This window comes from Falco punctatus (genome assembly GCF_963210335.1).
Source record: "Falco punctatus genome assembly, chromosome: 8".
Classification (NCBI taxonomy): domain Eukaryota; kingdom Metazoa; phylum Chordata; class Aves; order Falconiformes; family Falconidae; genus Falco; species Falco punctatus.
Window position 1 is genome coordinate 59,405,093 of NC_137588.1, and position 17,153 is coordinate 59,422,245.

At 43.9% G+C, this 17,153-nt stretch overlaps 1 protein-coding gene across 2 annotated transcripts in view; it reads left to right on the forward strand.

Moving 5' to 3' along the window:
• The window catches only part of ADAMTS2 (ADAM metallopeptidase with thrombospondin type 1 motif 2), a 252,659-nt gene that overhangs the window by 62,009 nt on the left and 173,497 nt on the right, over nucleotides 1-17,153 (forward strand). Inside the window, exons 1-2 of one of the 2 annotated variants that reach the window (XM_080398418.1) lie at nucleotides 1,543-3,157; nucleotides 4,093-4,454. The exons of the other annotated variant lie outside the window; for it this stretch is intronic. Coding sequence (XP_080254544.1) covers nucleotides 3,070-3,157; nucleotides 4,093-4,454 — 450 coding nt within the window. The 5' untranslated portion in view covers nucleotides 1,543-3,069. Of the gene's footprint in view, nucleotides 1-1,542; nucleotides 3,158-4,092; nucleotides 4,455-17,153 lie in introns of those variants that run through there. 2 annotated transcript variants of the gene reach the window in all.

Consider the following 17,153-nt stretch of genomic DNA (forward strand, 5'->3'; position numbering starts at 1 on the left):
CTTGTTTAAAATAACTTTGGATATTTCAGCATAAGTTGCTAGAACACCTTTCCTTCAGACTAGGTACTCATTCAGGACACATACTATCATTTTCTCCTTTCTGTATGCCTGTCTCCAGCAAAGGCAAGCATCTGTGTGATTGTAGTCATGTTTGGCAGCAGCATAGGCATACCCTCAGATCAAACTATCAGAGCACAGTTACAGTATCTAGTCCTCCTCCCTTCATTCCAGTAAAATAAACTTGATGTGACTTCATTCATACCAATTAATTTAGAGGTTTGTGGACTATGAGTAATGCAGCAGTACATACATTTCATGTTGAATTTTTCTAGTTAATTCTAAAAAAATTTGAAGCATCCTGCTGGAGACAGCCATGGCATGGCCCTACCTAGGCAGCGACCTTGACTGCCCATGTCAAGAATCCTGGGCAAATAGTTTAGGAAATGGGCAAGAACTAGTTCTGAGGAGGGTATTCCCCTGAATTTCTCTGCTGTAGTAGTGTTACAGTAGGGATGTAAGAACTTACAGTAGGGATGTAAGAACTTGTCTTCTTGAATTTTACTCATTCTGGGCTCTGTGGTGGTTAGCATGCCTTGGACCACCTCCTCAGGGTCAAACACAGATCCATTTTTCCTCTGGAAGGATAATGGGGTCATTGCTGCACATGTGGCACATCCTCAGTTGGTCTAAATTGGCATTGTGAATCCATTGCAGAAAATCTTGGCTCTGTTGAAGTCAATGGCAAAACCTCTCACTGACTTCAGTGGGGGATCAGGATTTATTCCAGTGAGTTCAGTGGAAACACCAACTGCAGATCTGGTGCTGTTGTTTGACACTTGTTCTCAGTTTGGTTTTGTTTAAAATCTTAAAGAAGGTTGTAAAACAGCCCCACCAACCCCTGGAGCCCATGGAGCTTTTGGGTCTTGTCCCGCCCCCCCCCCCCCCCTCCTTCCCCCCAATAAGATAATAACATGCACATAGAACTTGGTTTCTGTATAGAAATAAACTACATGAAGGCAGTTACTGATTCTTTTTATTTGTATCATTACTGTGCAGTACAGCTGTTATCCACGTTAAAGCATATTTTCTAACCTCAATTTTTTTCAAGATAAAAATTCATCTTAATTAGTAGAACTATTGGCTGGGTTGTTTTGTGTTTCTACAATATACTGTCTCCTTATTTTTTTATAGATGCATCATATACAAATAGAACTTGGATTTCACATACAGGGCCAATCCTTCTCCCTTTCAAGTTTAGGAGCAGAAGTTATTTCAATTTGAGCAGGATGGGATGGATGGAACATAAAAAAGCCACATCATCAGCTTAAAATATAAGTCCAATAAAAATGAAGTTGGAACTTTACCAGCTATGTACTGAGGAAAGTATATGAGATTTTAAGTAAGAGAAGCTGTTCAATATGGACTCACAAACAAAACAAAACAAAATACAAGCCGACAGAAAAACAAACCAAAAGGAAGAACTGGGAGAAGCCCGGTGCAGCCAGAAATCCCAAGCGGAGGTAATTTGAAAAGATAAGTAAAGGGATGTTTGAATGTAATATAAAAAATTATCTACTCCACTATTCAGAATAATCTTTCCCTTTTAATCCTTAACCTAAAAAATGAGAAAACCAAACCAGAACAGCAAACCAAGCAAGCACAAAACCACATACTGCCATAATTAGGCTTGGGGTCTGTAAAAACTAGTCACTGGCATTGAGCAGTACTATCTAGCTGTTACTGTTCTATACCCTTCACTTGTGTTCGTAATATAGGGGAGGAAGGTAATAATTGGACCCTTAGTTCTAAAGGAGCAAGAAGAGTGAAGGATACCCAGGAAAATTCCTTGGCAGAGGACCAGCTTCCTGCAGGAAGCCATTGCATACAGATTTCCAGAGGGATATCCATGCAGATACAGTGCGAAGTGGCCTGTGGTAGCTGGGGCCATGGACTGGCGAGGACAGTGGGCGAACAAGAAGAGCTGTTAGGGTTCTGCAAGGTTACAGTGGTGAAAACAGCAAATGATAATGTAACAGCTGAGTAAATATCTACATTATCTGAAAGGAATAAGTGGTATGGCATTTATCCTGGCCATATGGAAACAAATATAACTTGTTTTTTTCCATAAGGGCCACTCTTGATTATTTAATTATTTTAAAGGCTCTTTTTCTATATTGTATTTATAGTACTCCTGAATGCTTTCAGGGTCTGGCTCTCCATTTGCAGGATACTTAATATAAGGTTGCTTTGGAGCAAGTAATTTCAGTCTTATTAGCAAATAATCCAAATGATTTTTCCCTTGAAATGGCTGCTTGGAGTAATTTATTCGATCAGACGAAGATCTCTGATCGCGGCTTGTCTGCGTTGGTGGCACTTTTTCCATTTGGTCCTTGCTTTCAGCGGGAACCCAAGACTCCAGCAAAACTCACGCCGAGGTGCCTTAAGTTTGCCTGGTTTGGCCCTGGTCTCCCTGGACCACCAGTTCCCTGGGAATTCGCAGCCCGGAGCGGGGGCGGCGCAGCCCGCGGGCCCCAGCAGCGGGGCACTGGTCCCAGCGCTCGGCGCCGGGGTGCCGCTTCTCGCTGCAAACCGCGCCCGGCCAAGCCCCATCGCCGCTCCCGGGGCCCGGCCCGGGCAGCGCCGCCGGCAGCGGCAGGGTCCCGGCAGCGGCAGGGTCCCGGGGGCGGCGCGGCGCTCGGGGCTGCCCGGCGGGGCGGCAGGGCGGGCAGTCCCCGCTCCCCTCGGCCCGGCTGCGCCGTGTGGCAGCGCCTCTGTCAATCAGCCTGACTTCACTCCTGCACGCCCTGTGTTTCCAGTATTATACCCCCGCCGCCTCCTGGTGTCTCTGCTTCGCTGCGAGCCGGGAGCGCGGCCGCCACTGCCGCTGCGGCTGCGGCTGGGCGAATGCGCGGGCGGCGGGGCGTGGGGCAGCGCTGAGCGGCGCGGAGCGGCGCGGAGAGGCGCGGAGCGGAGCTGCCGCCTGGTCCGCCCCGGCTGCGGGAGGCGCGGCGCTCGGCCGGCTGCGGGCAGCCCGGGCGCCGGCCCCCGCGTCGGGCCGGGACCGCCGCGATGGACCCTCCGGCGGGCATCGCCTGCCTCCTGCTGTGCTGCGCGGTCGCCCTGCCCGCCGGCGCCCTGCGGCGCCCCGGGGACAGAGGTAGGTCTCTGCCGCGACGCCGCGGCCGCCCCGCCGCCTTTGGGCTGCTCGCCCTGCCCTGCCGCCGCCGGTGCCTCGCAGCCCGCCCGTCCGAAGTGGCGGCTCGTCGCCCCGCGGCTTTCCGCTCCCCTTGAACTTCTGCGGCTACTTTTGTCGGGTTTCCAGTTGTTTCCTGCAAGCGGCAGGCGGGGACGGGGAAAGGGACGCGGGAGCCCCGCCGGCGGTGACAGCGCTGCGCCGGTGCCCGCGGCCGCCCGCAGCCTGCCCCGCGGAGGGGGCGAGCCCCGGCGGGCGGGCGGGCAGGGCTCGGTGCCTGGAGTTCGCCGTGCGGGATGAAGCACATGGCAGTTCGTCTGCCTCCTCCTACTCCTGCCCCGGCCATCGCCGCCGTCCGAAACTCCGGGGGCTCCCGCGGAGACCGCTGCCGATCGCTGCCCGTGCCCTCCCCGTCACCGGCCGGCTCATCCCCGCCGCACCGGGGGCAGTTTGAGGGACGTGCCGTTCTCTGGCAGGCTTGCCACCTGCGTACCGAGCCCCTGCCCCTGCCCCTCCGAGATCCCGGAGTGGGTCAGCTGGCCACCTGGGTAGCCCCAAAGTCCCCGAGGTGACCCGGCCACTGACCGGGTGGGTGGGGGGTGCGGGGTCCCGGCTGGGTGAGCAAAGGGTGGTGGGACCCTGCGGTACGGGCAGGAGTGCGGGGTCCTTGTGGGGTGGGGAGGCTCCCGCTGCCGGCTGATGTTCTGGGGAGCAAAAGGCAAGTTTGAATGAACTCTGCACACTTGGTGCTGGTGAATGAAGTGCCTGTACAGAGTGCAGTGTCCATCCGCCTTATGTAAGTGTCTGCTGCGCTAATGAATAATGGAATAAAAATCCCGCGGCATCAGGATGTGTTTAGTTCTAGTATCTCTTTCCTCTCTTGCTTTGTCCCTGTAAAGATCCAATTCTGAGGAATATAGAGGATTACAGCCTTGTCATCCCCACCAGCACCGATTCAGAGGGCAGGTTCCTATCCCACTTGGTGTCTGGACCACCAAAAGCACGCTTCAGGAGAGCTGCGGAGGACTTGCAACATGAAGCAGCAAATGAGCAAATATTTTACAATGTCACTGTTTTTGGAAGAGAGTTTCACTTCAGGTTGCGGCCAAACTCCAGGCTAGTGGCACCTGGAGCAACAGTTGAATGGCAGGAGGACTCTGATGAGACTCACATTGAACCTCTCTATGGGAATTGCCTCTATGTTGGGGATATCACTGATTTGCCAAACGCTTCAGTCGCTATCAGCAATTGCGATGGACTGGTAAGTTACTTTTGTTATTCTATCAAAGATAATTACATTAATTTCCTACAGTCTTTAAATATAAAATGTGTGGACTGTCAGAAACTCACACCTCATATGGTAACTGTGAATGCAAATTAAGTAATGTTCCCTGGTGTGGGAATAGCTGCGCTGCACCAGGCACTTCTTTACAGACAGTGGCACTACAAGTTTGAGCACATGCTCTGTGGCAGCTACTCTGGAACAGAGCAGCTGAAGCCAGGATTTGTATTGGTTTGTGGTAAAGTTACTTGAGGTGTCTGACGCTTTGAAACAGAAGATGAAGTGGCACATGCTTGGCATCCGCTTCCACTTCTCACTTCCAGTCTGCAAAGGGAAATTTTACAAGAGTTAATCCCAAATAATCGGCTGGACTTCCCTGGAAGCAAATTTGGTAGGTAAAGCATGGTTTTTTGCCCTGGAAAAATTTTAATTTATTCAGTCTTTTCATGGATCTTTCATTTGGTGAGTTTCATTGCCTAATCCAGTGATTGATGGAAAGTCGCAAAAGAGTTTGAGTTTTACGAGCAAAACAGCTCCCTGTGATACATTTTGTGAGACTGTGTGTTTTACAACTTGCTGCAGTTCTCTGTTCTGGAGTGCATGGTCAGCAGTCAAATTACAACTGTTTGTCCCTGACATCCTAAACTGTCATACTGTCATTTGAACAGTAATTACTGCACGGCAATTTGTTTAGTGAGAAAAGGGCTACGTTTTTGATCATGAACAATTTATCCAGCCAGTATTTTCTTGCTCTACCCTTGAGAGTTCCTAATTTTGAGATTACTTAATTTTAATGCATTCTGTTCTCTGCATAAAAAGCCAGGATGAGTCAGTTGTATTTCTATTTATTTTATCATAGAAAGTTGTTAATTTGCTGTGCCAAGAAGATAACATGTATGGAGATAGTATGTCAGCTATCCGAGAATGGAATGAAATCAAATGCTTCTCCCTTTACTCTTTCCTGTGGTTTCTCCTAGCCATGTGCATTCCTGTTTTGAGAAGCAGGTTTTAATGTTGCAGTTGTTTGATGTGGACAGCTGGCACAGGGCAAGAGGCACACCAGGGCTCAGCAAGAAGAACAATTCAGAAAGCAGAGAATGAGCCTGCAAGCCTGCCTCTGGTAGGGAAGCAGAAGTTCTTTGCTCTCCCTGTACCTAGCACTGATCGTTTTTGACTTGCTCTGGGCATTGCAGAACTGGGTGGAGCCAGAGCCCTTCTTCCTTGTTGATCTCTGCTGAAAGGTGGAGGAAGATCCTGCTGACAGCTGCTGTTTGCCTTGTGCAACCTCATCAGCACAGGTGTGAACTGTAAGGGCAGTGGTGAAACTTATTCCTTCCTCCCCATGTAAGCCGGAGTGTGGACTCCTTATATTTGGAGAAGAGAGTTATGACAAAATACAACAGGAGTTAAAGCCAAAGTATGGATAAGACTCAAAAGATCCAGCACCTCATGTTACATGTATAAATGACAAAGTGTTTATAAAGCTCTGCTCTTCTCACATTTTGTAACTTCTCAAATGCAAAGGAATGAAACCAGGCCTCAAATCAGTGGCACTCATAAATGGCTAGAGTCCAGAAAGCTACCAAAAGAATTTTAGTTTTCAACCTATATCTACAACCTGTGTGCCTGCTTCTTTCCAGCATTGTTGTTTTCATTAGGAGAAGCGGGAGAATTCGTTTAGTGTGGGAGCTGCCATGTTCTAATCTGGATGTCACACTGGTTCTCGAATGGCACTGCAACTTCTCTGGTTCTGCTAATACATTTGGAAATGTCTTACTGTTTCTTCCAGTGCGTATCTACATTGTAAGTGTTGCAGGGCAGAGGCATGTTTGGTTTTGCCTAGGTTACTGAAGCTGTTCTGCAGGAAGCATTATCTCAATAACTTTAAGCATCTGGCCATAATGATTTCCCTGAGATTGTGCAGTAAGTCTGTTGTGGAACAACAAATTGGACTTCAGTCCCTTGGGTACTATGTTCTGTCTCTGCCCATTCCCTCCATCTCAGCTTCTTTCTTTCTGGTGGGGGGAGAGTTTAGAAAAGGTATCAGTAGAATTACACGAACTCCAAGATATTATACTAACGTTTTCCCAAAAGCCACTGGTCCATGGACAGCGATAATGAGCAGCTAACCCACTGAAGTTAATACTGTGCTTAACTGTCTCTTCATTTACCTTTTCATTTGTTGTGTTTGCAGGGAGTATTGAAGAGTCTCTGGAGCAATGTATTACTAACAAGACATTTTTAGAGACCACTGGGCTGTATGTTATTCTTGGGTTTATTGGTATTTCAGATGTGAATGAAGACATGGACAAAGCTATTCTCAACTCGTTTTCTATGTCCATCTTTTTCTTCACACCTAGTTTACTTCAGTGTGAAGTAAACTAATTTCTCAGAGGAGAAATTCCATAGTATCATGGATTTTCATTCAGTTGCCTAACAATACACACACCATGGCCGATGTTTCTAACATACCCCAAGTATTTCCACCTGCTTTTCTAGATGACTCTGGAGATAGTGATGGTGGAGCTCTCTGACAACTGAGTTGTCAACTGAAAATGTTAGAGTTGTTTGTTATAAATGTGCTTTGTTTAAATCCTAGTATTTTCTCAAAGTCCTTGTGTTTGAAGGTGGTTTGACATCTGTCTGTTCTTCTGATGGGCTTCCAGCTTTTGCATCCAGACATTAGGGCTGAAATAACATTTGAATTGAAGTTTCAAAGTTTGATCTTTACATTGCAAACTTTCGTTGACTGAATCTGGTTCAAGTCAGTGAATGCATCTGCCACCTTGCCAACTTCTGATGTTATTTCCTCTGAACATCCCCTTTGGTTTGCACTTTACTGCCAACTGTGTCTTATTTTCTAATTATTGTCTGAGAAGGGTCTGTCTGGTGGTGTTGGTATTGCCAAAATGAGAAGTTGTTGGAAGGCATTTACATGAAAATAGTAGCTCTGCAAACAGATTTTTGAACTGTAGTATAAATGATGAAGGTTTTTAATCCACAATAATTCTAAAAAATTAAAAGGTACAATGAATGCATATACAGAATTATCTCCTGCCCTGAGTGAGGAGATACACAGTTTGGGTACTCTCAGCTTTCTGTAATGGAAGTCAGTAACAAAATTAGTTGTGTTGACCTAAAAATCAGATCAGAGACAAATGAAGAGAAGTTCTGAAGTATGTAGTCTAGGTGTCTTTTCAGGGCTGAAGCGGGTCTTTACAAATCATTGGAAAGTTAAAGCTAACCGGAAGCTTTTTTAATGGCTGTCTGAATTATGGATGTGATTTTTACCATATTAAACCAAAAAGTTTTGTGAAAGCTTTCCAACTTAAGAACACTCTGGGCAACTTGGTACCATCTTGGCATGGTAGCATTCAGACTAATTTTCCACTGGGTGGGAAGAACCAACATGGTCAGCTGTCTGTGGCCTGCAGACTGTTGGGGAAGATACTGCGCTTTGAGTATGTTCTTGGTCCTTGGGCACATCCTTACTAGTGGATGCGGCTGGAGGATGAGGGAGCTGGTTGTCCTCTCCAAAGATTAGTTGTGAAGGAGAATGGAGACTGTAAAAATGCCGTAAACCAATAAAGAGTTAGGATTATGGTAGTTCTTCCAGATTATTGCCTGAATTACGGGAACTTGCTTTCTTCACCCCAGCAGATGAACCTGATATGCATCTGAATTTCCTATTTTGTTAAATACTTTTGCAGTTCTTGAGGCAGATGTGCCAAAAATGTCTTCTTCAGGTTGACAGGATGGCAGTATTTGGTTGTGGGACTTCAGAGACATAAAATCTCTCCCAGTCTCCTCATAACATTCATAGTCTGCGGGCTAGAATGTGTGCTTAAACAGAAGCAGATACAGGAGAAACACAATATCAGCACCACATCTGGTATAGATAATGAGCACATGATTAAATTAGGCTGCAGTGCAGAGTCAAACTTACTGACAGGATCCTAAAAGACTGACGATCACAGCTTCATGTCTAATAATCAGTGTGATCTAGCACCCACTGAAGCAGAGGAACATCAGTTTCAGTAACATAACAAGATGTCTTAGCTCTGCTTCATTAGTATAATCCTCTTCCTTTTTAAAAAGTTAAAATATCATCTGTCCAAAAATTTCACTATCTTATCATTAAAATAGAAAGTTATTAGAAGTAGACATATAGAAAGGAAGCTATTCAGGACATCAATGGTTGTGTGTTTTCTTAGGGAGCTGTAAGCATTACATTACATGTCTTGGGGTACCAAGCCGTAGTCACCTTGCAAGTATAACGGACATAAGCGTTTCTTCGTATGTGATGAAATAGGCAGGGTTTGCTGTACATTTCAGCCTTTACTGTTTGCTGTAATAAGTCTTGCAGACTGAGAGAAGCCTGGTGGCTGGCTGCTTGCCCAGTTGCTATTTCTTCTAGAAATGCTTAAGACGCCAGCAGTGCTTTTTAGACTCATGCCCAATACTAATAGTAACTGTAGTACTGGGCTGACCTGGGTGGGTTTGTGGTGATCCGTTCACTTTACTAGCCAGTCATGAATCTTCAGGAATTAACCGGTGCTTTGGCTGCTGTCAGTGTAAGTGCATGTCTGTCAGTTGTCCCAGGACTTTGTTATGTATTATTTGTACTATTAGTATTTTCTTTACTATTTCAAAATCAGATAATGGAATATTTTTATTTTTTGCAGTCTTTATTTCACAAGGGCGTATTCATATGATATAATTTGTAAATTGTAAATGTAGGAGCTCAGGTTCCAGATTCAGTCAATGGCCTTTCCCAAGAGTAATTCCAACTATCCGTGTGAAATGCCCACGTTTCACCTTCCAGGGGGAATACTCCCCCCGTCCCTCCTGTCACGTTCTCTGCATTCCTGAAGACATTTAAACACCTTGTGAAATCTATCCTTGTTTAGTATAATTCGGCTTCACTTTGAGCATGAGCTTGAGCTCTTTGAAGTAAGTGAGTTTTAGGGTTATATTCTTAAATACCTCCCCGACAGAGATGCTTTCTTGGAATTGGCCACAGAGCTGAAGCTGAATCTAACTCACCTTAGGTGGATCATGTAATTTACCTGGATAAGAGGATGAAGGATCTGCTCACAACGAATACACCGGAAGACAAACATGCTTATATAACTGTGTTATTTTTCATTTTAGACATCCATCTCCTGCTTTCATATGGATTTACAATTTAGTTTTGTTTCTTTTTTATCTGGTTTTTGGATTACACTAGTTTGTGATGTAGCAAAAAAGCAGAACTCAAGGTAGCACAATATTGCCTTCAAAGTCTGGTTCAGGTTGACTGCCTGACAGTTAAAACAGATGCCTGCTACAAATTATTCCAGTAATTCTTTTTTCTATGCTAAGTTCTTAGCATTTACATTATGATCAGGTTGCATCCATTTTTAGTGGATTAAAATTTGGCATATATAATCTCTTCAATTTGGGAGTATTTTCTCTTTAAATTAAACCAAAATCAAACCAAAGTTGCCATCTGTTTTTTTGTGTAATGGCAAAACCCACTGTGGGCTTTTTGCTTTTTGGACAAGTAGAACTATAACACAGAGTTAGAAGAAATGCAAATAATTCCTGTAACACAGTATAGAACAAAATTTAAAAGCCATTCTCTTTAAGAAAACAGCAGCCCCTTCCTCTGCAGATGGTTGGAGTGGGATCTCCATTAACCCACACGGTCTTTTGAATTTAGCTGGGGTTTCTATATGCTTAAACCAAGCGTGTATGTACTTTTTAGCACAGTCAAAATCTGACTGGACATCCACATCCACACACATGATATAAAAGACCTGCGTGACTGAAAGCAGTGGAGCTATTTTGATGCCTAACATCCAAGCATATCCATATATTTTCACAGGACAGAGACTTTGCTTCATAACCCATTCTCTGCGTTTCTGCCGTTCATGTCCCTGGCCAACATCAGCCACTAGTTGGACAGCCCCTTCTGCTGTGTAAATTGCAGAGACTTTTCCTTTTAAAAGTTACAGTCTGAAACACAGAGACCGTAAACACTATGATTCAGCCTGTAAGTGGAGTAAATTATCCTCATTTTGCTGTCCTTAAAAGAGACTCCGTCTTCAGTAAGTGCTGTTTTTTTCTTTGTATCTTCTGTGCATGGATCATCTCACCTACATTTTATCTGAGAGCAGAGTAAGTCGCTTTCTACATCATACAGGTGGACACCATCTGGACAGAATATCCTCAGGCAATCAAAACTAGTATCTTTGTGGTATGTTGTAGGCCTTTGGATAAAAGATAGGTATTTCCTTATGTCCTATTTGACCTTGTGTTTCATTGTCCTCATTGTGGTAGTATCTCAGCTGTACTATTCTCTTTGACCACACAAGAACTAATTTTCCAACCAGAATATTAAACCATGTGCATCCAAGAAAATGTGCTTAATGGCTTCTTCTACTTTCCATCTTGAAAGATCCAAAAATAGTAACTAATTTTGATAGGATCGTAATTACTTTCTGGGGTAAGCAGAACATCTATTTTGAGAAGTCTGCCCCCCTTCAGCTTTCAAAGGTGTGTCCCTCGAATAATGCTATTAGCTTACTTAGCTACCAGCTCACTGCTTCCTCATGGTGCAGCAAGGTGTTCCAATATTCTCTGAGAATTTAGCAGTGCAGACTCCTGCAAATGGCAAGACATTCCCACATTTTGAGCTAATTACATGTTTACCTTTTGCTACAGAAGGTTGGAAAATATTTTTTTTTGATCAACCAGAATTCCAGCTGTTGCATGGAGCAGGACCTTTTTTCCACAGACCACACTAGTATTTTATTTGACCTACTTGTGAGTACTTTTTATTAATGGTGACTGTTGCTTTGTAAGCAGGTCATGCCATTACTTAATTGCACACTAGGACGTTTCTCATATTGGCTCTGATTAAAACAGAGAATCAGGGAGCAGGTCTTCAGCATCTTGTGGGGGGTTGCACAACCTTGCATTTGCTTCCTGTGAATAGCTCTGATATGCACACCCTCTTTTTCAGATCACTTTCTCCCTTTATTGCTTTCCTTCTTCCAAAGTTTCAGTAAGTTCTTGAACACATCACATCTGGTTTCTTTAGCCCCTTTATCTGTGTGTGTTTAAAATTCATCTTTGTTTGCAGAGTCTTGACACAGCGGGTTCCCAGTTTTAATAGTCTGCAAAATGAAAGGCCCACATTTCACATGCTATTTTCAGCACTGTTCTATTAAACTGTAACATTGAAAAGAAGAGTGTCCTCTTCAAGTGCTGAAGAGCACGTTGCTTCCTCATATCTCGCTGCTATAGATCTTCTGAGTTATTCCCAGGTCTTAAAATTTCTGGTACTTTCCTCAGATCTGGAGTTCCTGGAGTCCTAAGTGTGAACCTCAGCATCAATTTTTTTATTTTTTTCTTCTAAGTAACCATTTTCTCTTTAAAGTAAGTGTTTTTAAGTAAGAGTTTCCCTCAAGGAAAAGACAGAGAGATGCAAGCTGTGGTTTTTGAAGTCTCAAAAATCAGCAGGCCAGTGAAAATCATCCCAAGTATGTTGTTTTGAAGGTGTCGTTTTACAGAACAGATGAGTTTTGTCTTAACACCTCATTGCTGCTGAGAGAGGGGTAAACCTGTTCCCTGGGCTGCTCCCTGTCCGGTGCTCCCATTCCGCCCCTGCTCCGGCACCCTGCTTGTGTCACTCCACCATACATTAGTTAACCCAGTGAGTGGGTCAGTGGCCAATCCAGTGAACTGCTGCGTGCCAGTTTAGGTGCTTGAACTGGTTCTCTGCGGGGTGAGATGGACGTTTTTATAGGCAAAGAAATGAAAGTGGGAACACCCTCAGTTGTGCTTGAGGAGAAAAGTGAGATTCCTCCTTTGGTAACAGATTTGTGAGCTGTATTGTAAAACCAGACCCTTATTCTCATGATTTTGAAATAGGTCTGTTTAAGGGAGCTTTACTTGTGCCTTTGAGCGTCAGAAATTGGAACTCCAGCTTTGGACAAACTTACTATTCTGTTCTGTGGGTGGTGGCTTTCCACTTTGTAACTCCGCTTGATTTATTTATTTATTTATTTATTAACTTTGCAAGAAAATTACACCTCCTTTGGAAGGCAGTGTTATGGGATCAGAGAAAGGAGTGAAGTTTGCTGCTGGGGAGAGAGGAGTCATTTTGAGGGTGGAAGGGAGGGTGGGAGAAGCAGGGGGAGGGAAACCCAAGTTGCTGAATGGTAAAAGTGAAGCAAGAAGTGGAGATCTCTTCTGTCTTCTGTGTACTTCTAAGAGAGTTTGTCCACTGGCATGTGTTACATGTGGCATGGGCTGCCTGCCCCTAAAGTGGAGAACATTCAGTTGCTGAACATGGTAACTTCAGTATCATTTTAGCCTCTCTGATGCCACAAAGAAAACCTGCCCTGACCACTAATTTAATACTTGCCTTTCCTCCTCCCGCCCCTTCATGTCCCTTGTAGGACTGCATCTACTGATTGGTTTGTTTTCCGAAACTTTTCCTTGCTAAAATTGAAGTCCCATTTGTACAACTTGCTGTTACTCTTTGGTCTTGGTATCCTAAGTGTGTTACAGTTTATCAGCGTTCCCTGCAGGTTTATATTCTTTCTTACTCCCTTTGTATTGGTGTATGTCAAATTTAATATTTTGCCTCTTTATTGCTGCACCTGTGAACTTTATCTTCAAAATAAATAAATACAATTGATTCTTCACTTGTGCAGTGCTCCATGGAAAATTCAGAGGTTGAAATTGCCCAGGGTCTGTGGTACTTTCTGACTCTTACACCTGCATAATACAATATTATCACTTTTCTTTTGATATGGTAAGCTATGAATAAAGCTACATTACTTCCTTCCTACAGTCATTCCCTTTAACTTTTCCTTTAGTTGCCACCTCTGTGTTTGAATTTCATTATATGGTCAGATCACTTTTTCCCAGCATTTAACCTCTAGCCCTGTGGACCTCAGGGGACAGATTACAATCTATTTTCTACTGAAATTAAGCATGAAATCTACTAGTCCTGTAATGAGAAAGTCGGTGAACATCATTGATATCTTTGTGGATAAGAAGAGCTCCTTCTGCCTAGATAAAGCTAATTTAATGCATTTAAGTTATTTCTTTTCAGTAGGTGTATATATATAGGTAGCTGCTGTTATTGCTCTTTAATGAAGGTGAACTATTTCTACAAGATTTTTGAAGCAAGAAAACTAGGAGGAAATACCTGGCATATGGTCAACAGTTAAACTGGTCTTTAAAAGACATAAAAGCAAAATACCTTTCTGAGGTTTTAGGACAGCACAGTGCCACATCTTGCTGTAGACCCTGAGTCTTTAAGCTCTGTGTGGCTAACTAGCAGGCTGGCCAGCAGCTCTTCCTGACCTCTGTTCTTTTACCCGATCACTTACAGTACTTAAAAGAAGCAGTCCATGAAATGGTGGGAGAGATTGAATTTTGTATCCAAACACAGCATGTTTCTGCAGGAGCCCTGAGCATAAATCTCGCCCTGCTGTTGTGCCTGCTTCCCAGTGTTGCTCGGTAGTCCCTCTATTGTGCCTTCATTCTCCCTCTGTGCCCTGTGAGCTGCTGGGCTGCAGCAGCAGCTTCCAGCACCTCCAGTAGGAGCTCTGGGCATGTATCAGCCCCCTTGGGCAAAGCCATCCAAAGGCACCTTCACACTGCAGGCTCAGGACAGGGACTGCAGATTCACTGCTGCTCTTGCACAATTTGGCCTGTAGGAGGGATTTCTTTTTGAAGTTGTGCTTGTGAACATGTGGTTTTTGGCATGATATAGTGAATATCGTAGAGCATAGGATGGAGAAAGTCAAAATACTATGGCAAGTCCAACAGGAAAGAAAAGGCTTATTAGAAGTATTTCAAAAGCTAAACTAATACAAATACAGTAAAATGATAGAATTTGGAAGGGAAGAGGGGAAAGCACAGATTTTACCTCAAAGACTTGACAATTTTGCTGGTATTTCCCGCCATGGGCAGAAGACAACTAACATCCAATACGTGTCCTAAGCAGATGTGTCTTGTATGTTCTGATGTGGTCAAGTGTGTGTCTCCCAAGCCTGATACAAAGGCCAGTGTCCATGGCCATCACGTCAGTTGAAAGGCAGACCCGTTTACAGGACAGAGCCTGTAGTTTGGAAGTCGATAAATAGCCTGCAGAAAATGCAGAGATTAACTAAGGATAGGTGGCAGTACAGGCTGTGGTTACTGTTTTAATAGTGGTTTCATTTGTTTTAAATCATGACTTTTGAGTAGATCATGTTCATCCAACATGCATGCAGAAGAATATACTTCTTCATTCTTCAGGGTGTTAACATTGCTAGGCTTTTTTCTTTCCCCAAGCAGAGGAGCTGTGGAAGGAATGTGAGAGATGTTGTTTGGAAAGCATTCTGCAGACCGGAATGTATTTAAAAACAGTCTTTGAGAAATAAATCACTACCTGATGATGAAGACAGCTGAGCTGTGCCAAGAGTCTTTCACGTGCCAACACTCTCACGCGACAGGAGTTATATTGGAAGCTGGCAGGCTTTGAAGCTTGAAAGGCTGAAAATGTCTAAAAATTTTCATATACTTAAACAAAGTAAGTAATAGCTAGATAAAAATATGGCTTTGAAACTTTTCAAAAACACCTCTTTGTAGAACAGTGTGAACTTACCTAAGGTCACAGTCTTTTACCTTTTGGGAACAAACCCCTCCTCCCAGAAGCACAGATTTTACACCACCTCAGTTCAGTACCAATAAGGAGCTTAGGGATGAAGAAGTCTTAGGGATGAATTTGGATTGATTTGAGATTTATAATAAAGCTTGAAACCAGAGTTTTCTAATAGTTTTAGGTTTCATTGTGAAAATGCAGATCCGCCATTCATCAGAAAACCAAAATATTTAATCCCCAAATAAATGCTAGAGGTGTCTGTCAATATTACATTTGTTTGCAAAGGTACAGCACATCAAGGCTGACATAAGCAGTCAGTGTAAAAGTGGATGATTTACCACTCTAAAAGAGGAATGTGAAGCTCAGTCTGGATAAGTAATAGTCAAGCAAAGAAAGACAAGACCATTTACAAGATGTTTTGAATTCGTTGAAACTCCTCAGTAGAAAGGGGCAATTTAGCATGAAAATAAAGTTGTTAGTTTGCTCCAGTCTAATTAAGGCCAACAATAATCTCATGAATCTTATAAAATAGAATAAAAATGCGGAATCTATGAAGATACAGCATATCTTGCATTTATCTAAACAGAGAATCATACAAAACCCAGATCTATGTCAATTTTTGTGTCATAGTCCAGCATCATTTTGCATAAAGGCCTGGGAGGTCCCATGGCAAGCAGTTGACCTTTGGGTTTAGTCCAAAGCTGTTGAAGTGAGTGTGTTTAGTTTCACTGGCTTCATTTGGCTTTGTATGGGCAGGTTGATTAGCAAAGAATTCGGGACAAAAAGCAGGCCACGGAGTATTCCACATCATAACCTTGTCTTTCACCTTGTTTTCTGTCCCCTGGTGCGGTGGTGGTGGTGAGGGAGGTGAGTACGAGAGACTCAAGTGCAGCTGTTCTTTCCCATTGCTGTTTATATCCCGTATGCTGGATGGAACAGGACAGAACTGTGTGCTTCTAAAACTGAAATAGCTCTGCTAAACCTTCTTCCCCTTCTGTCTCACACCACATCCCCACCACAGAAGAGGTGATGCATTAAGCAAGGGGGAGGGATCAGGAGAAACCCTTCTCTTGTCCATGCCAGGAGGATGAGGCAATTCCAGCTGCCTTGAATTTGCAGGCTCATTCTGACAGCTCTTCTGTCTCCTTCTTATGAAGATGGGGCCAGAAAGGAGAAAAAATTTTCTGCTTCCTGAGACTGCCCCGCTTCACTGCTGTGCTGCTGGAGGTGTGCTGATGGGAAGAGCTTTCTCTGATTATCTAAGGTATTAGATCTGACCTCAATAAAACTAGCATCACTTGCAAAAAAAACCCCAAAATGCCAAATACAATCCCCCCAACAAAAAACCCAAATCATGAGAGAGAGCAACACGAGAAAAACTGATTGCACATCTGGTCAACAGACTTTCGTGATAACGCAGCAACAGCTAATTGAAACTCCTGGATTGTAAATATGTTTTCAGCCAAACTGGAGTTTACTTTCCTGATGCAATCTCCTTTCAACTCCCCAATGCCTTCTAAGATACTAGTGGTCAGGATTCCAACAATCTGTCACTAGATGGGAAAATTAGAAGTTGGGTCTATTCAATTATAATGAGCCAAACCTCTGCTAACCTGCATCATCGTGTCCCCACGGATTTCTGGGAGCTCTGTCACTTTGCATTAGCGGAGGACCTGGCCTTATGTAATTAGAATGCTTTCACACTTCTGGTGACATGCCCTCCTCTGACAGTCTGGATTACAGGCTACCATGGTTTGCAGAGATACACTCGTTCTTGGGATGCAGCAGGACACACAAAATCTGTGAATGTGTAGATGCTATTAACATGAGATTTTGTTAAGTAATGTATTCAGAATTTGTTTACATACTTGGAAATAGTGAAATGCATTGGAAGGGGAGACCAGGGATCCTGGTGTCTTTGAAGGTTCTCAGAGTCCTTGGTCACGAATGGGCAGATAGGTTAAAGACAGAGCCGTGGGAACTGCTTGTTCTCACGCACAGCGTGGGCTCAATGAGGGTCTTATGGC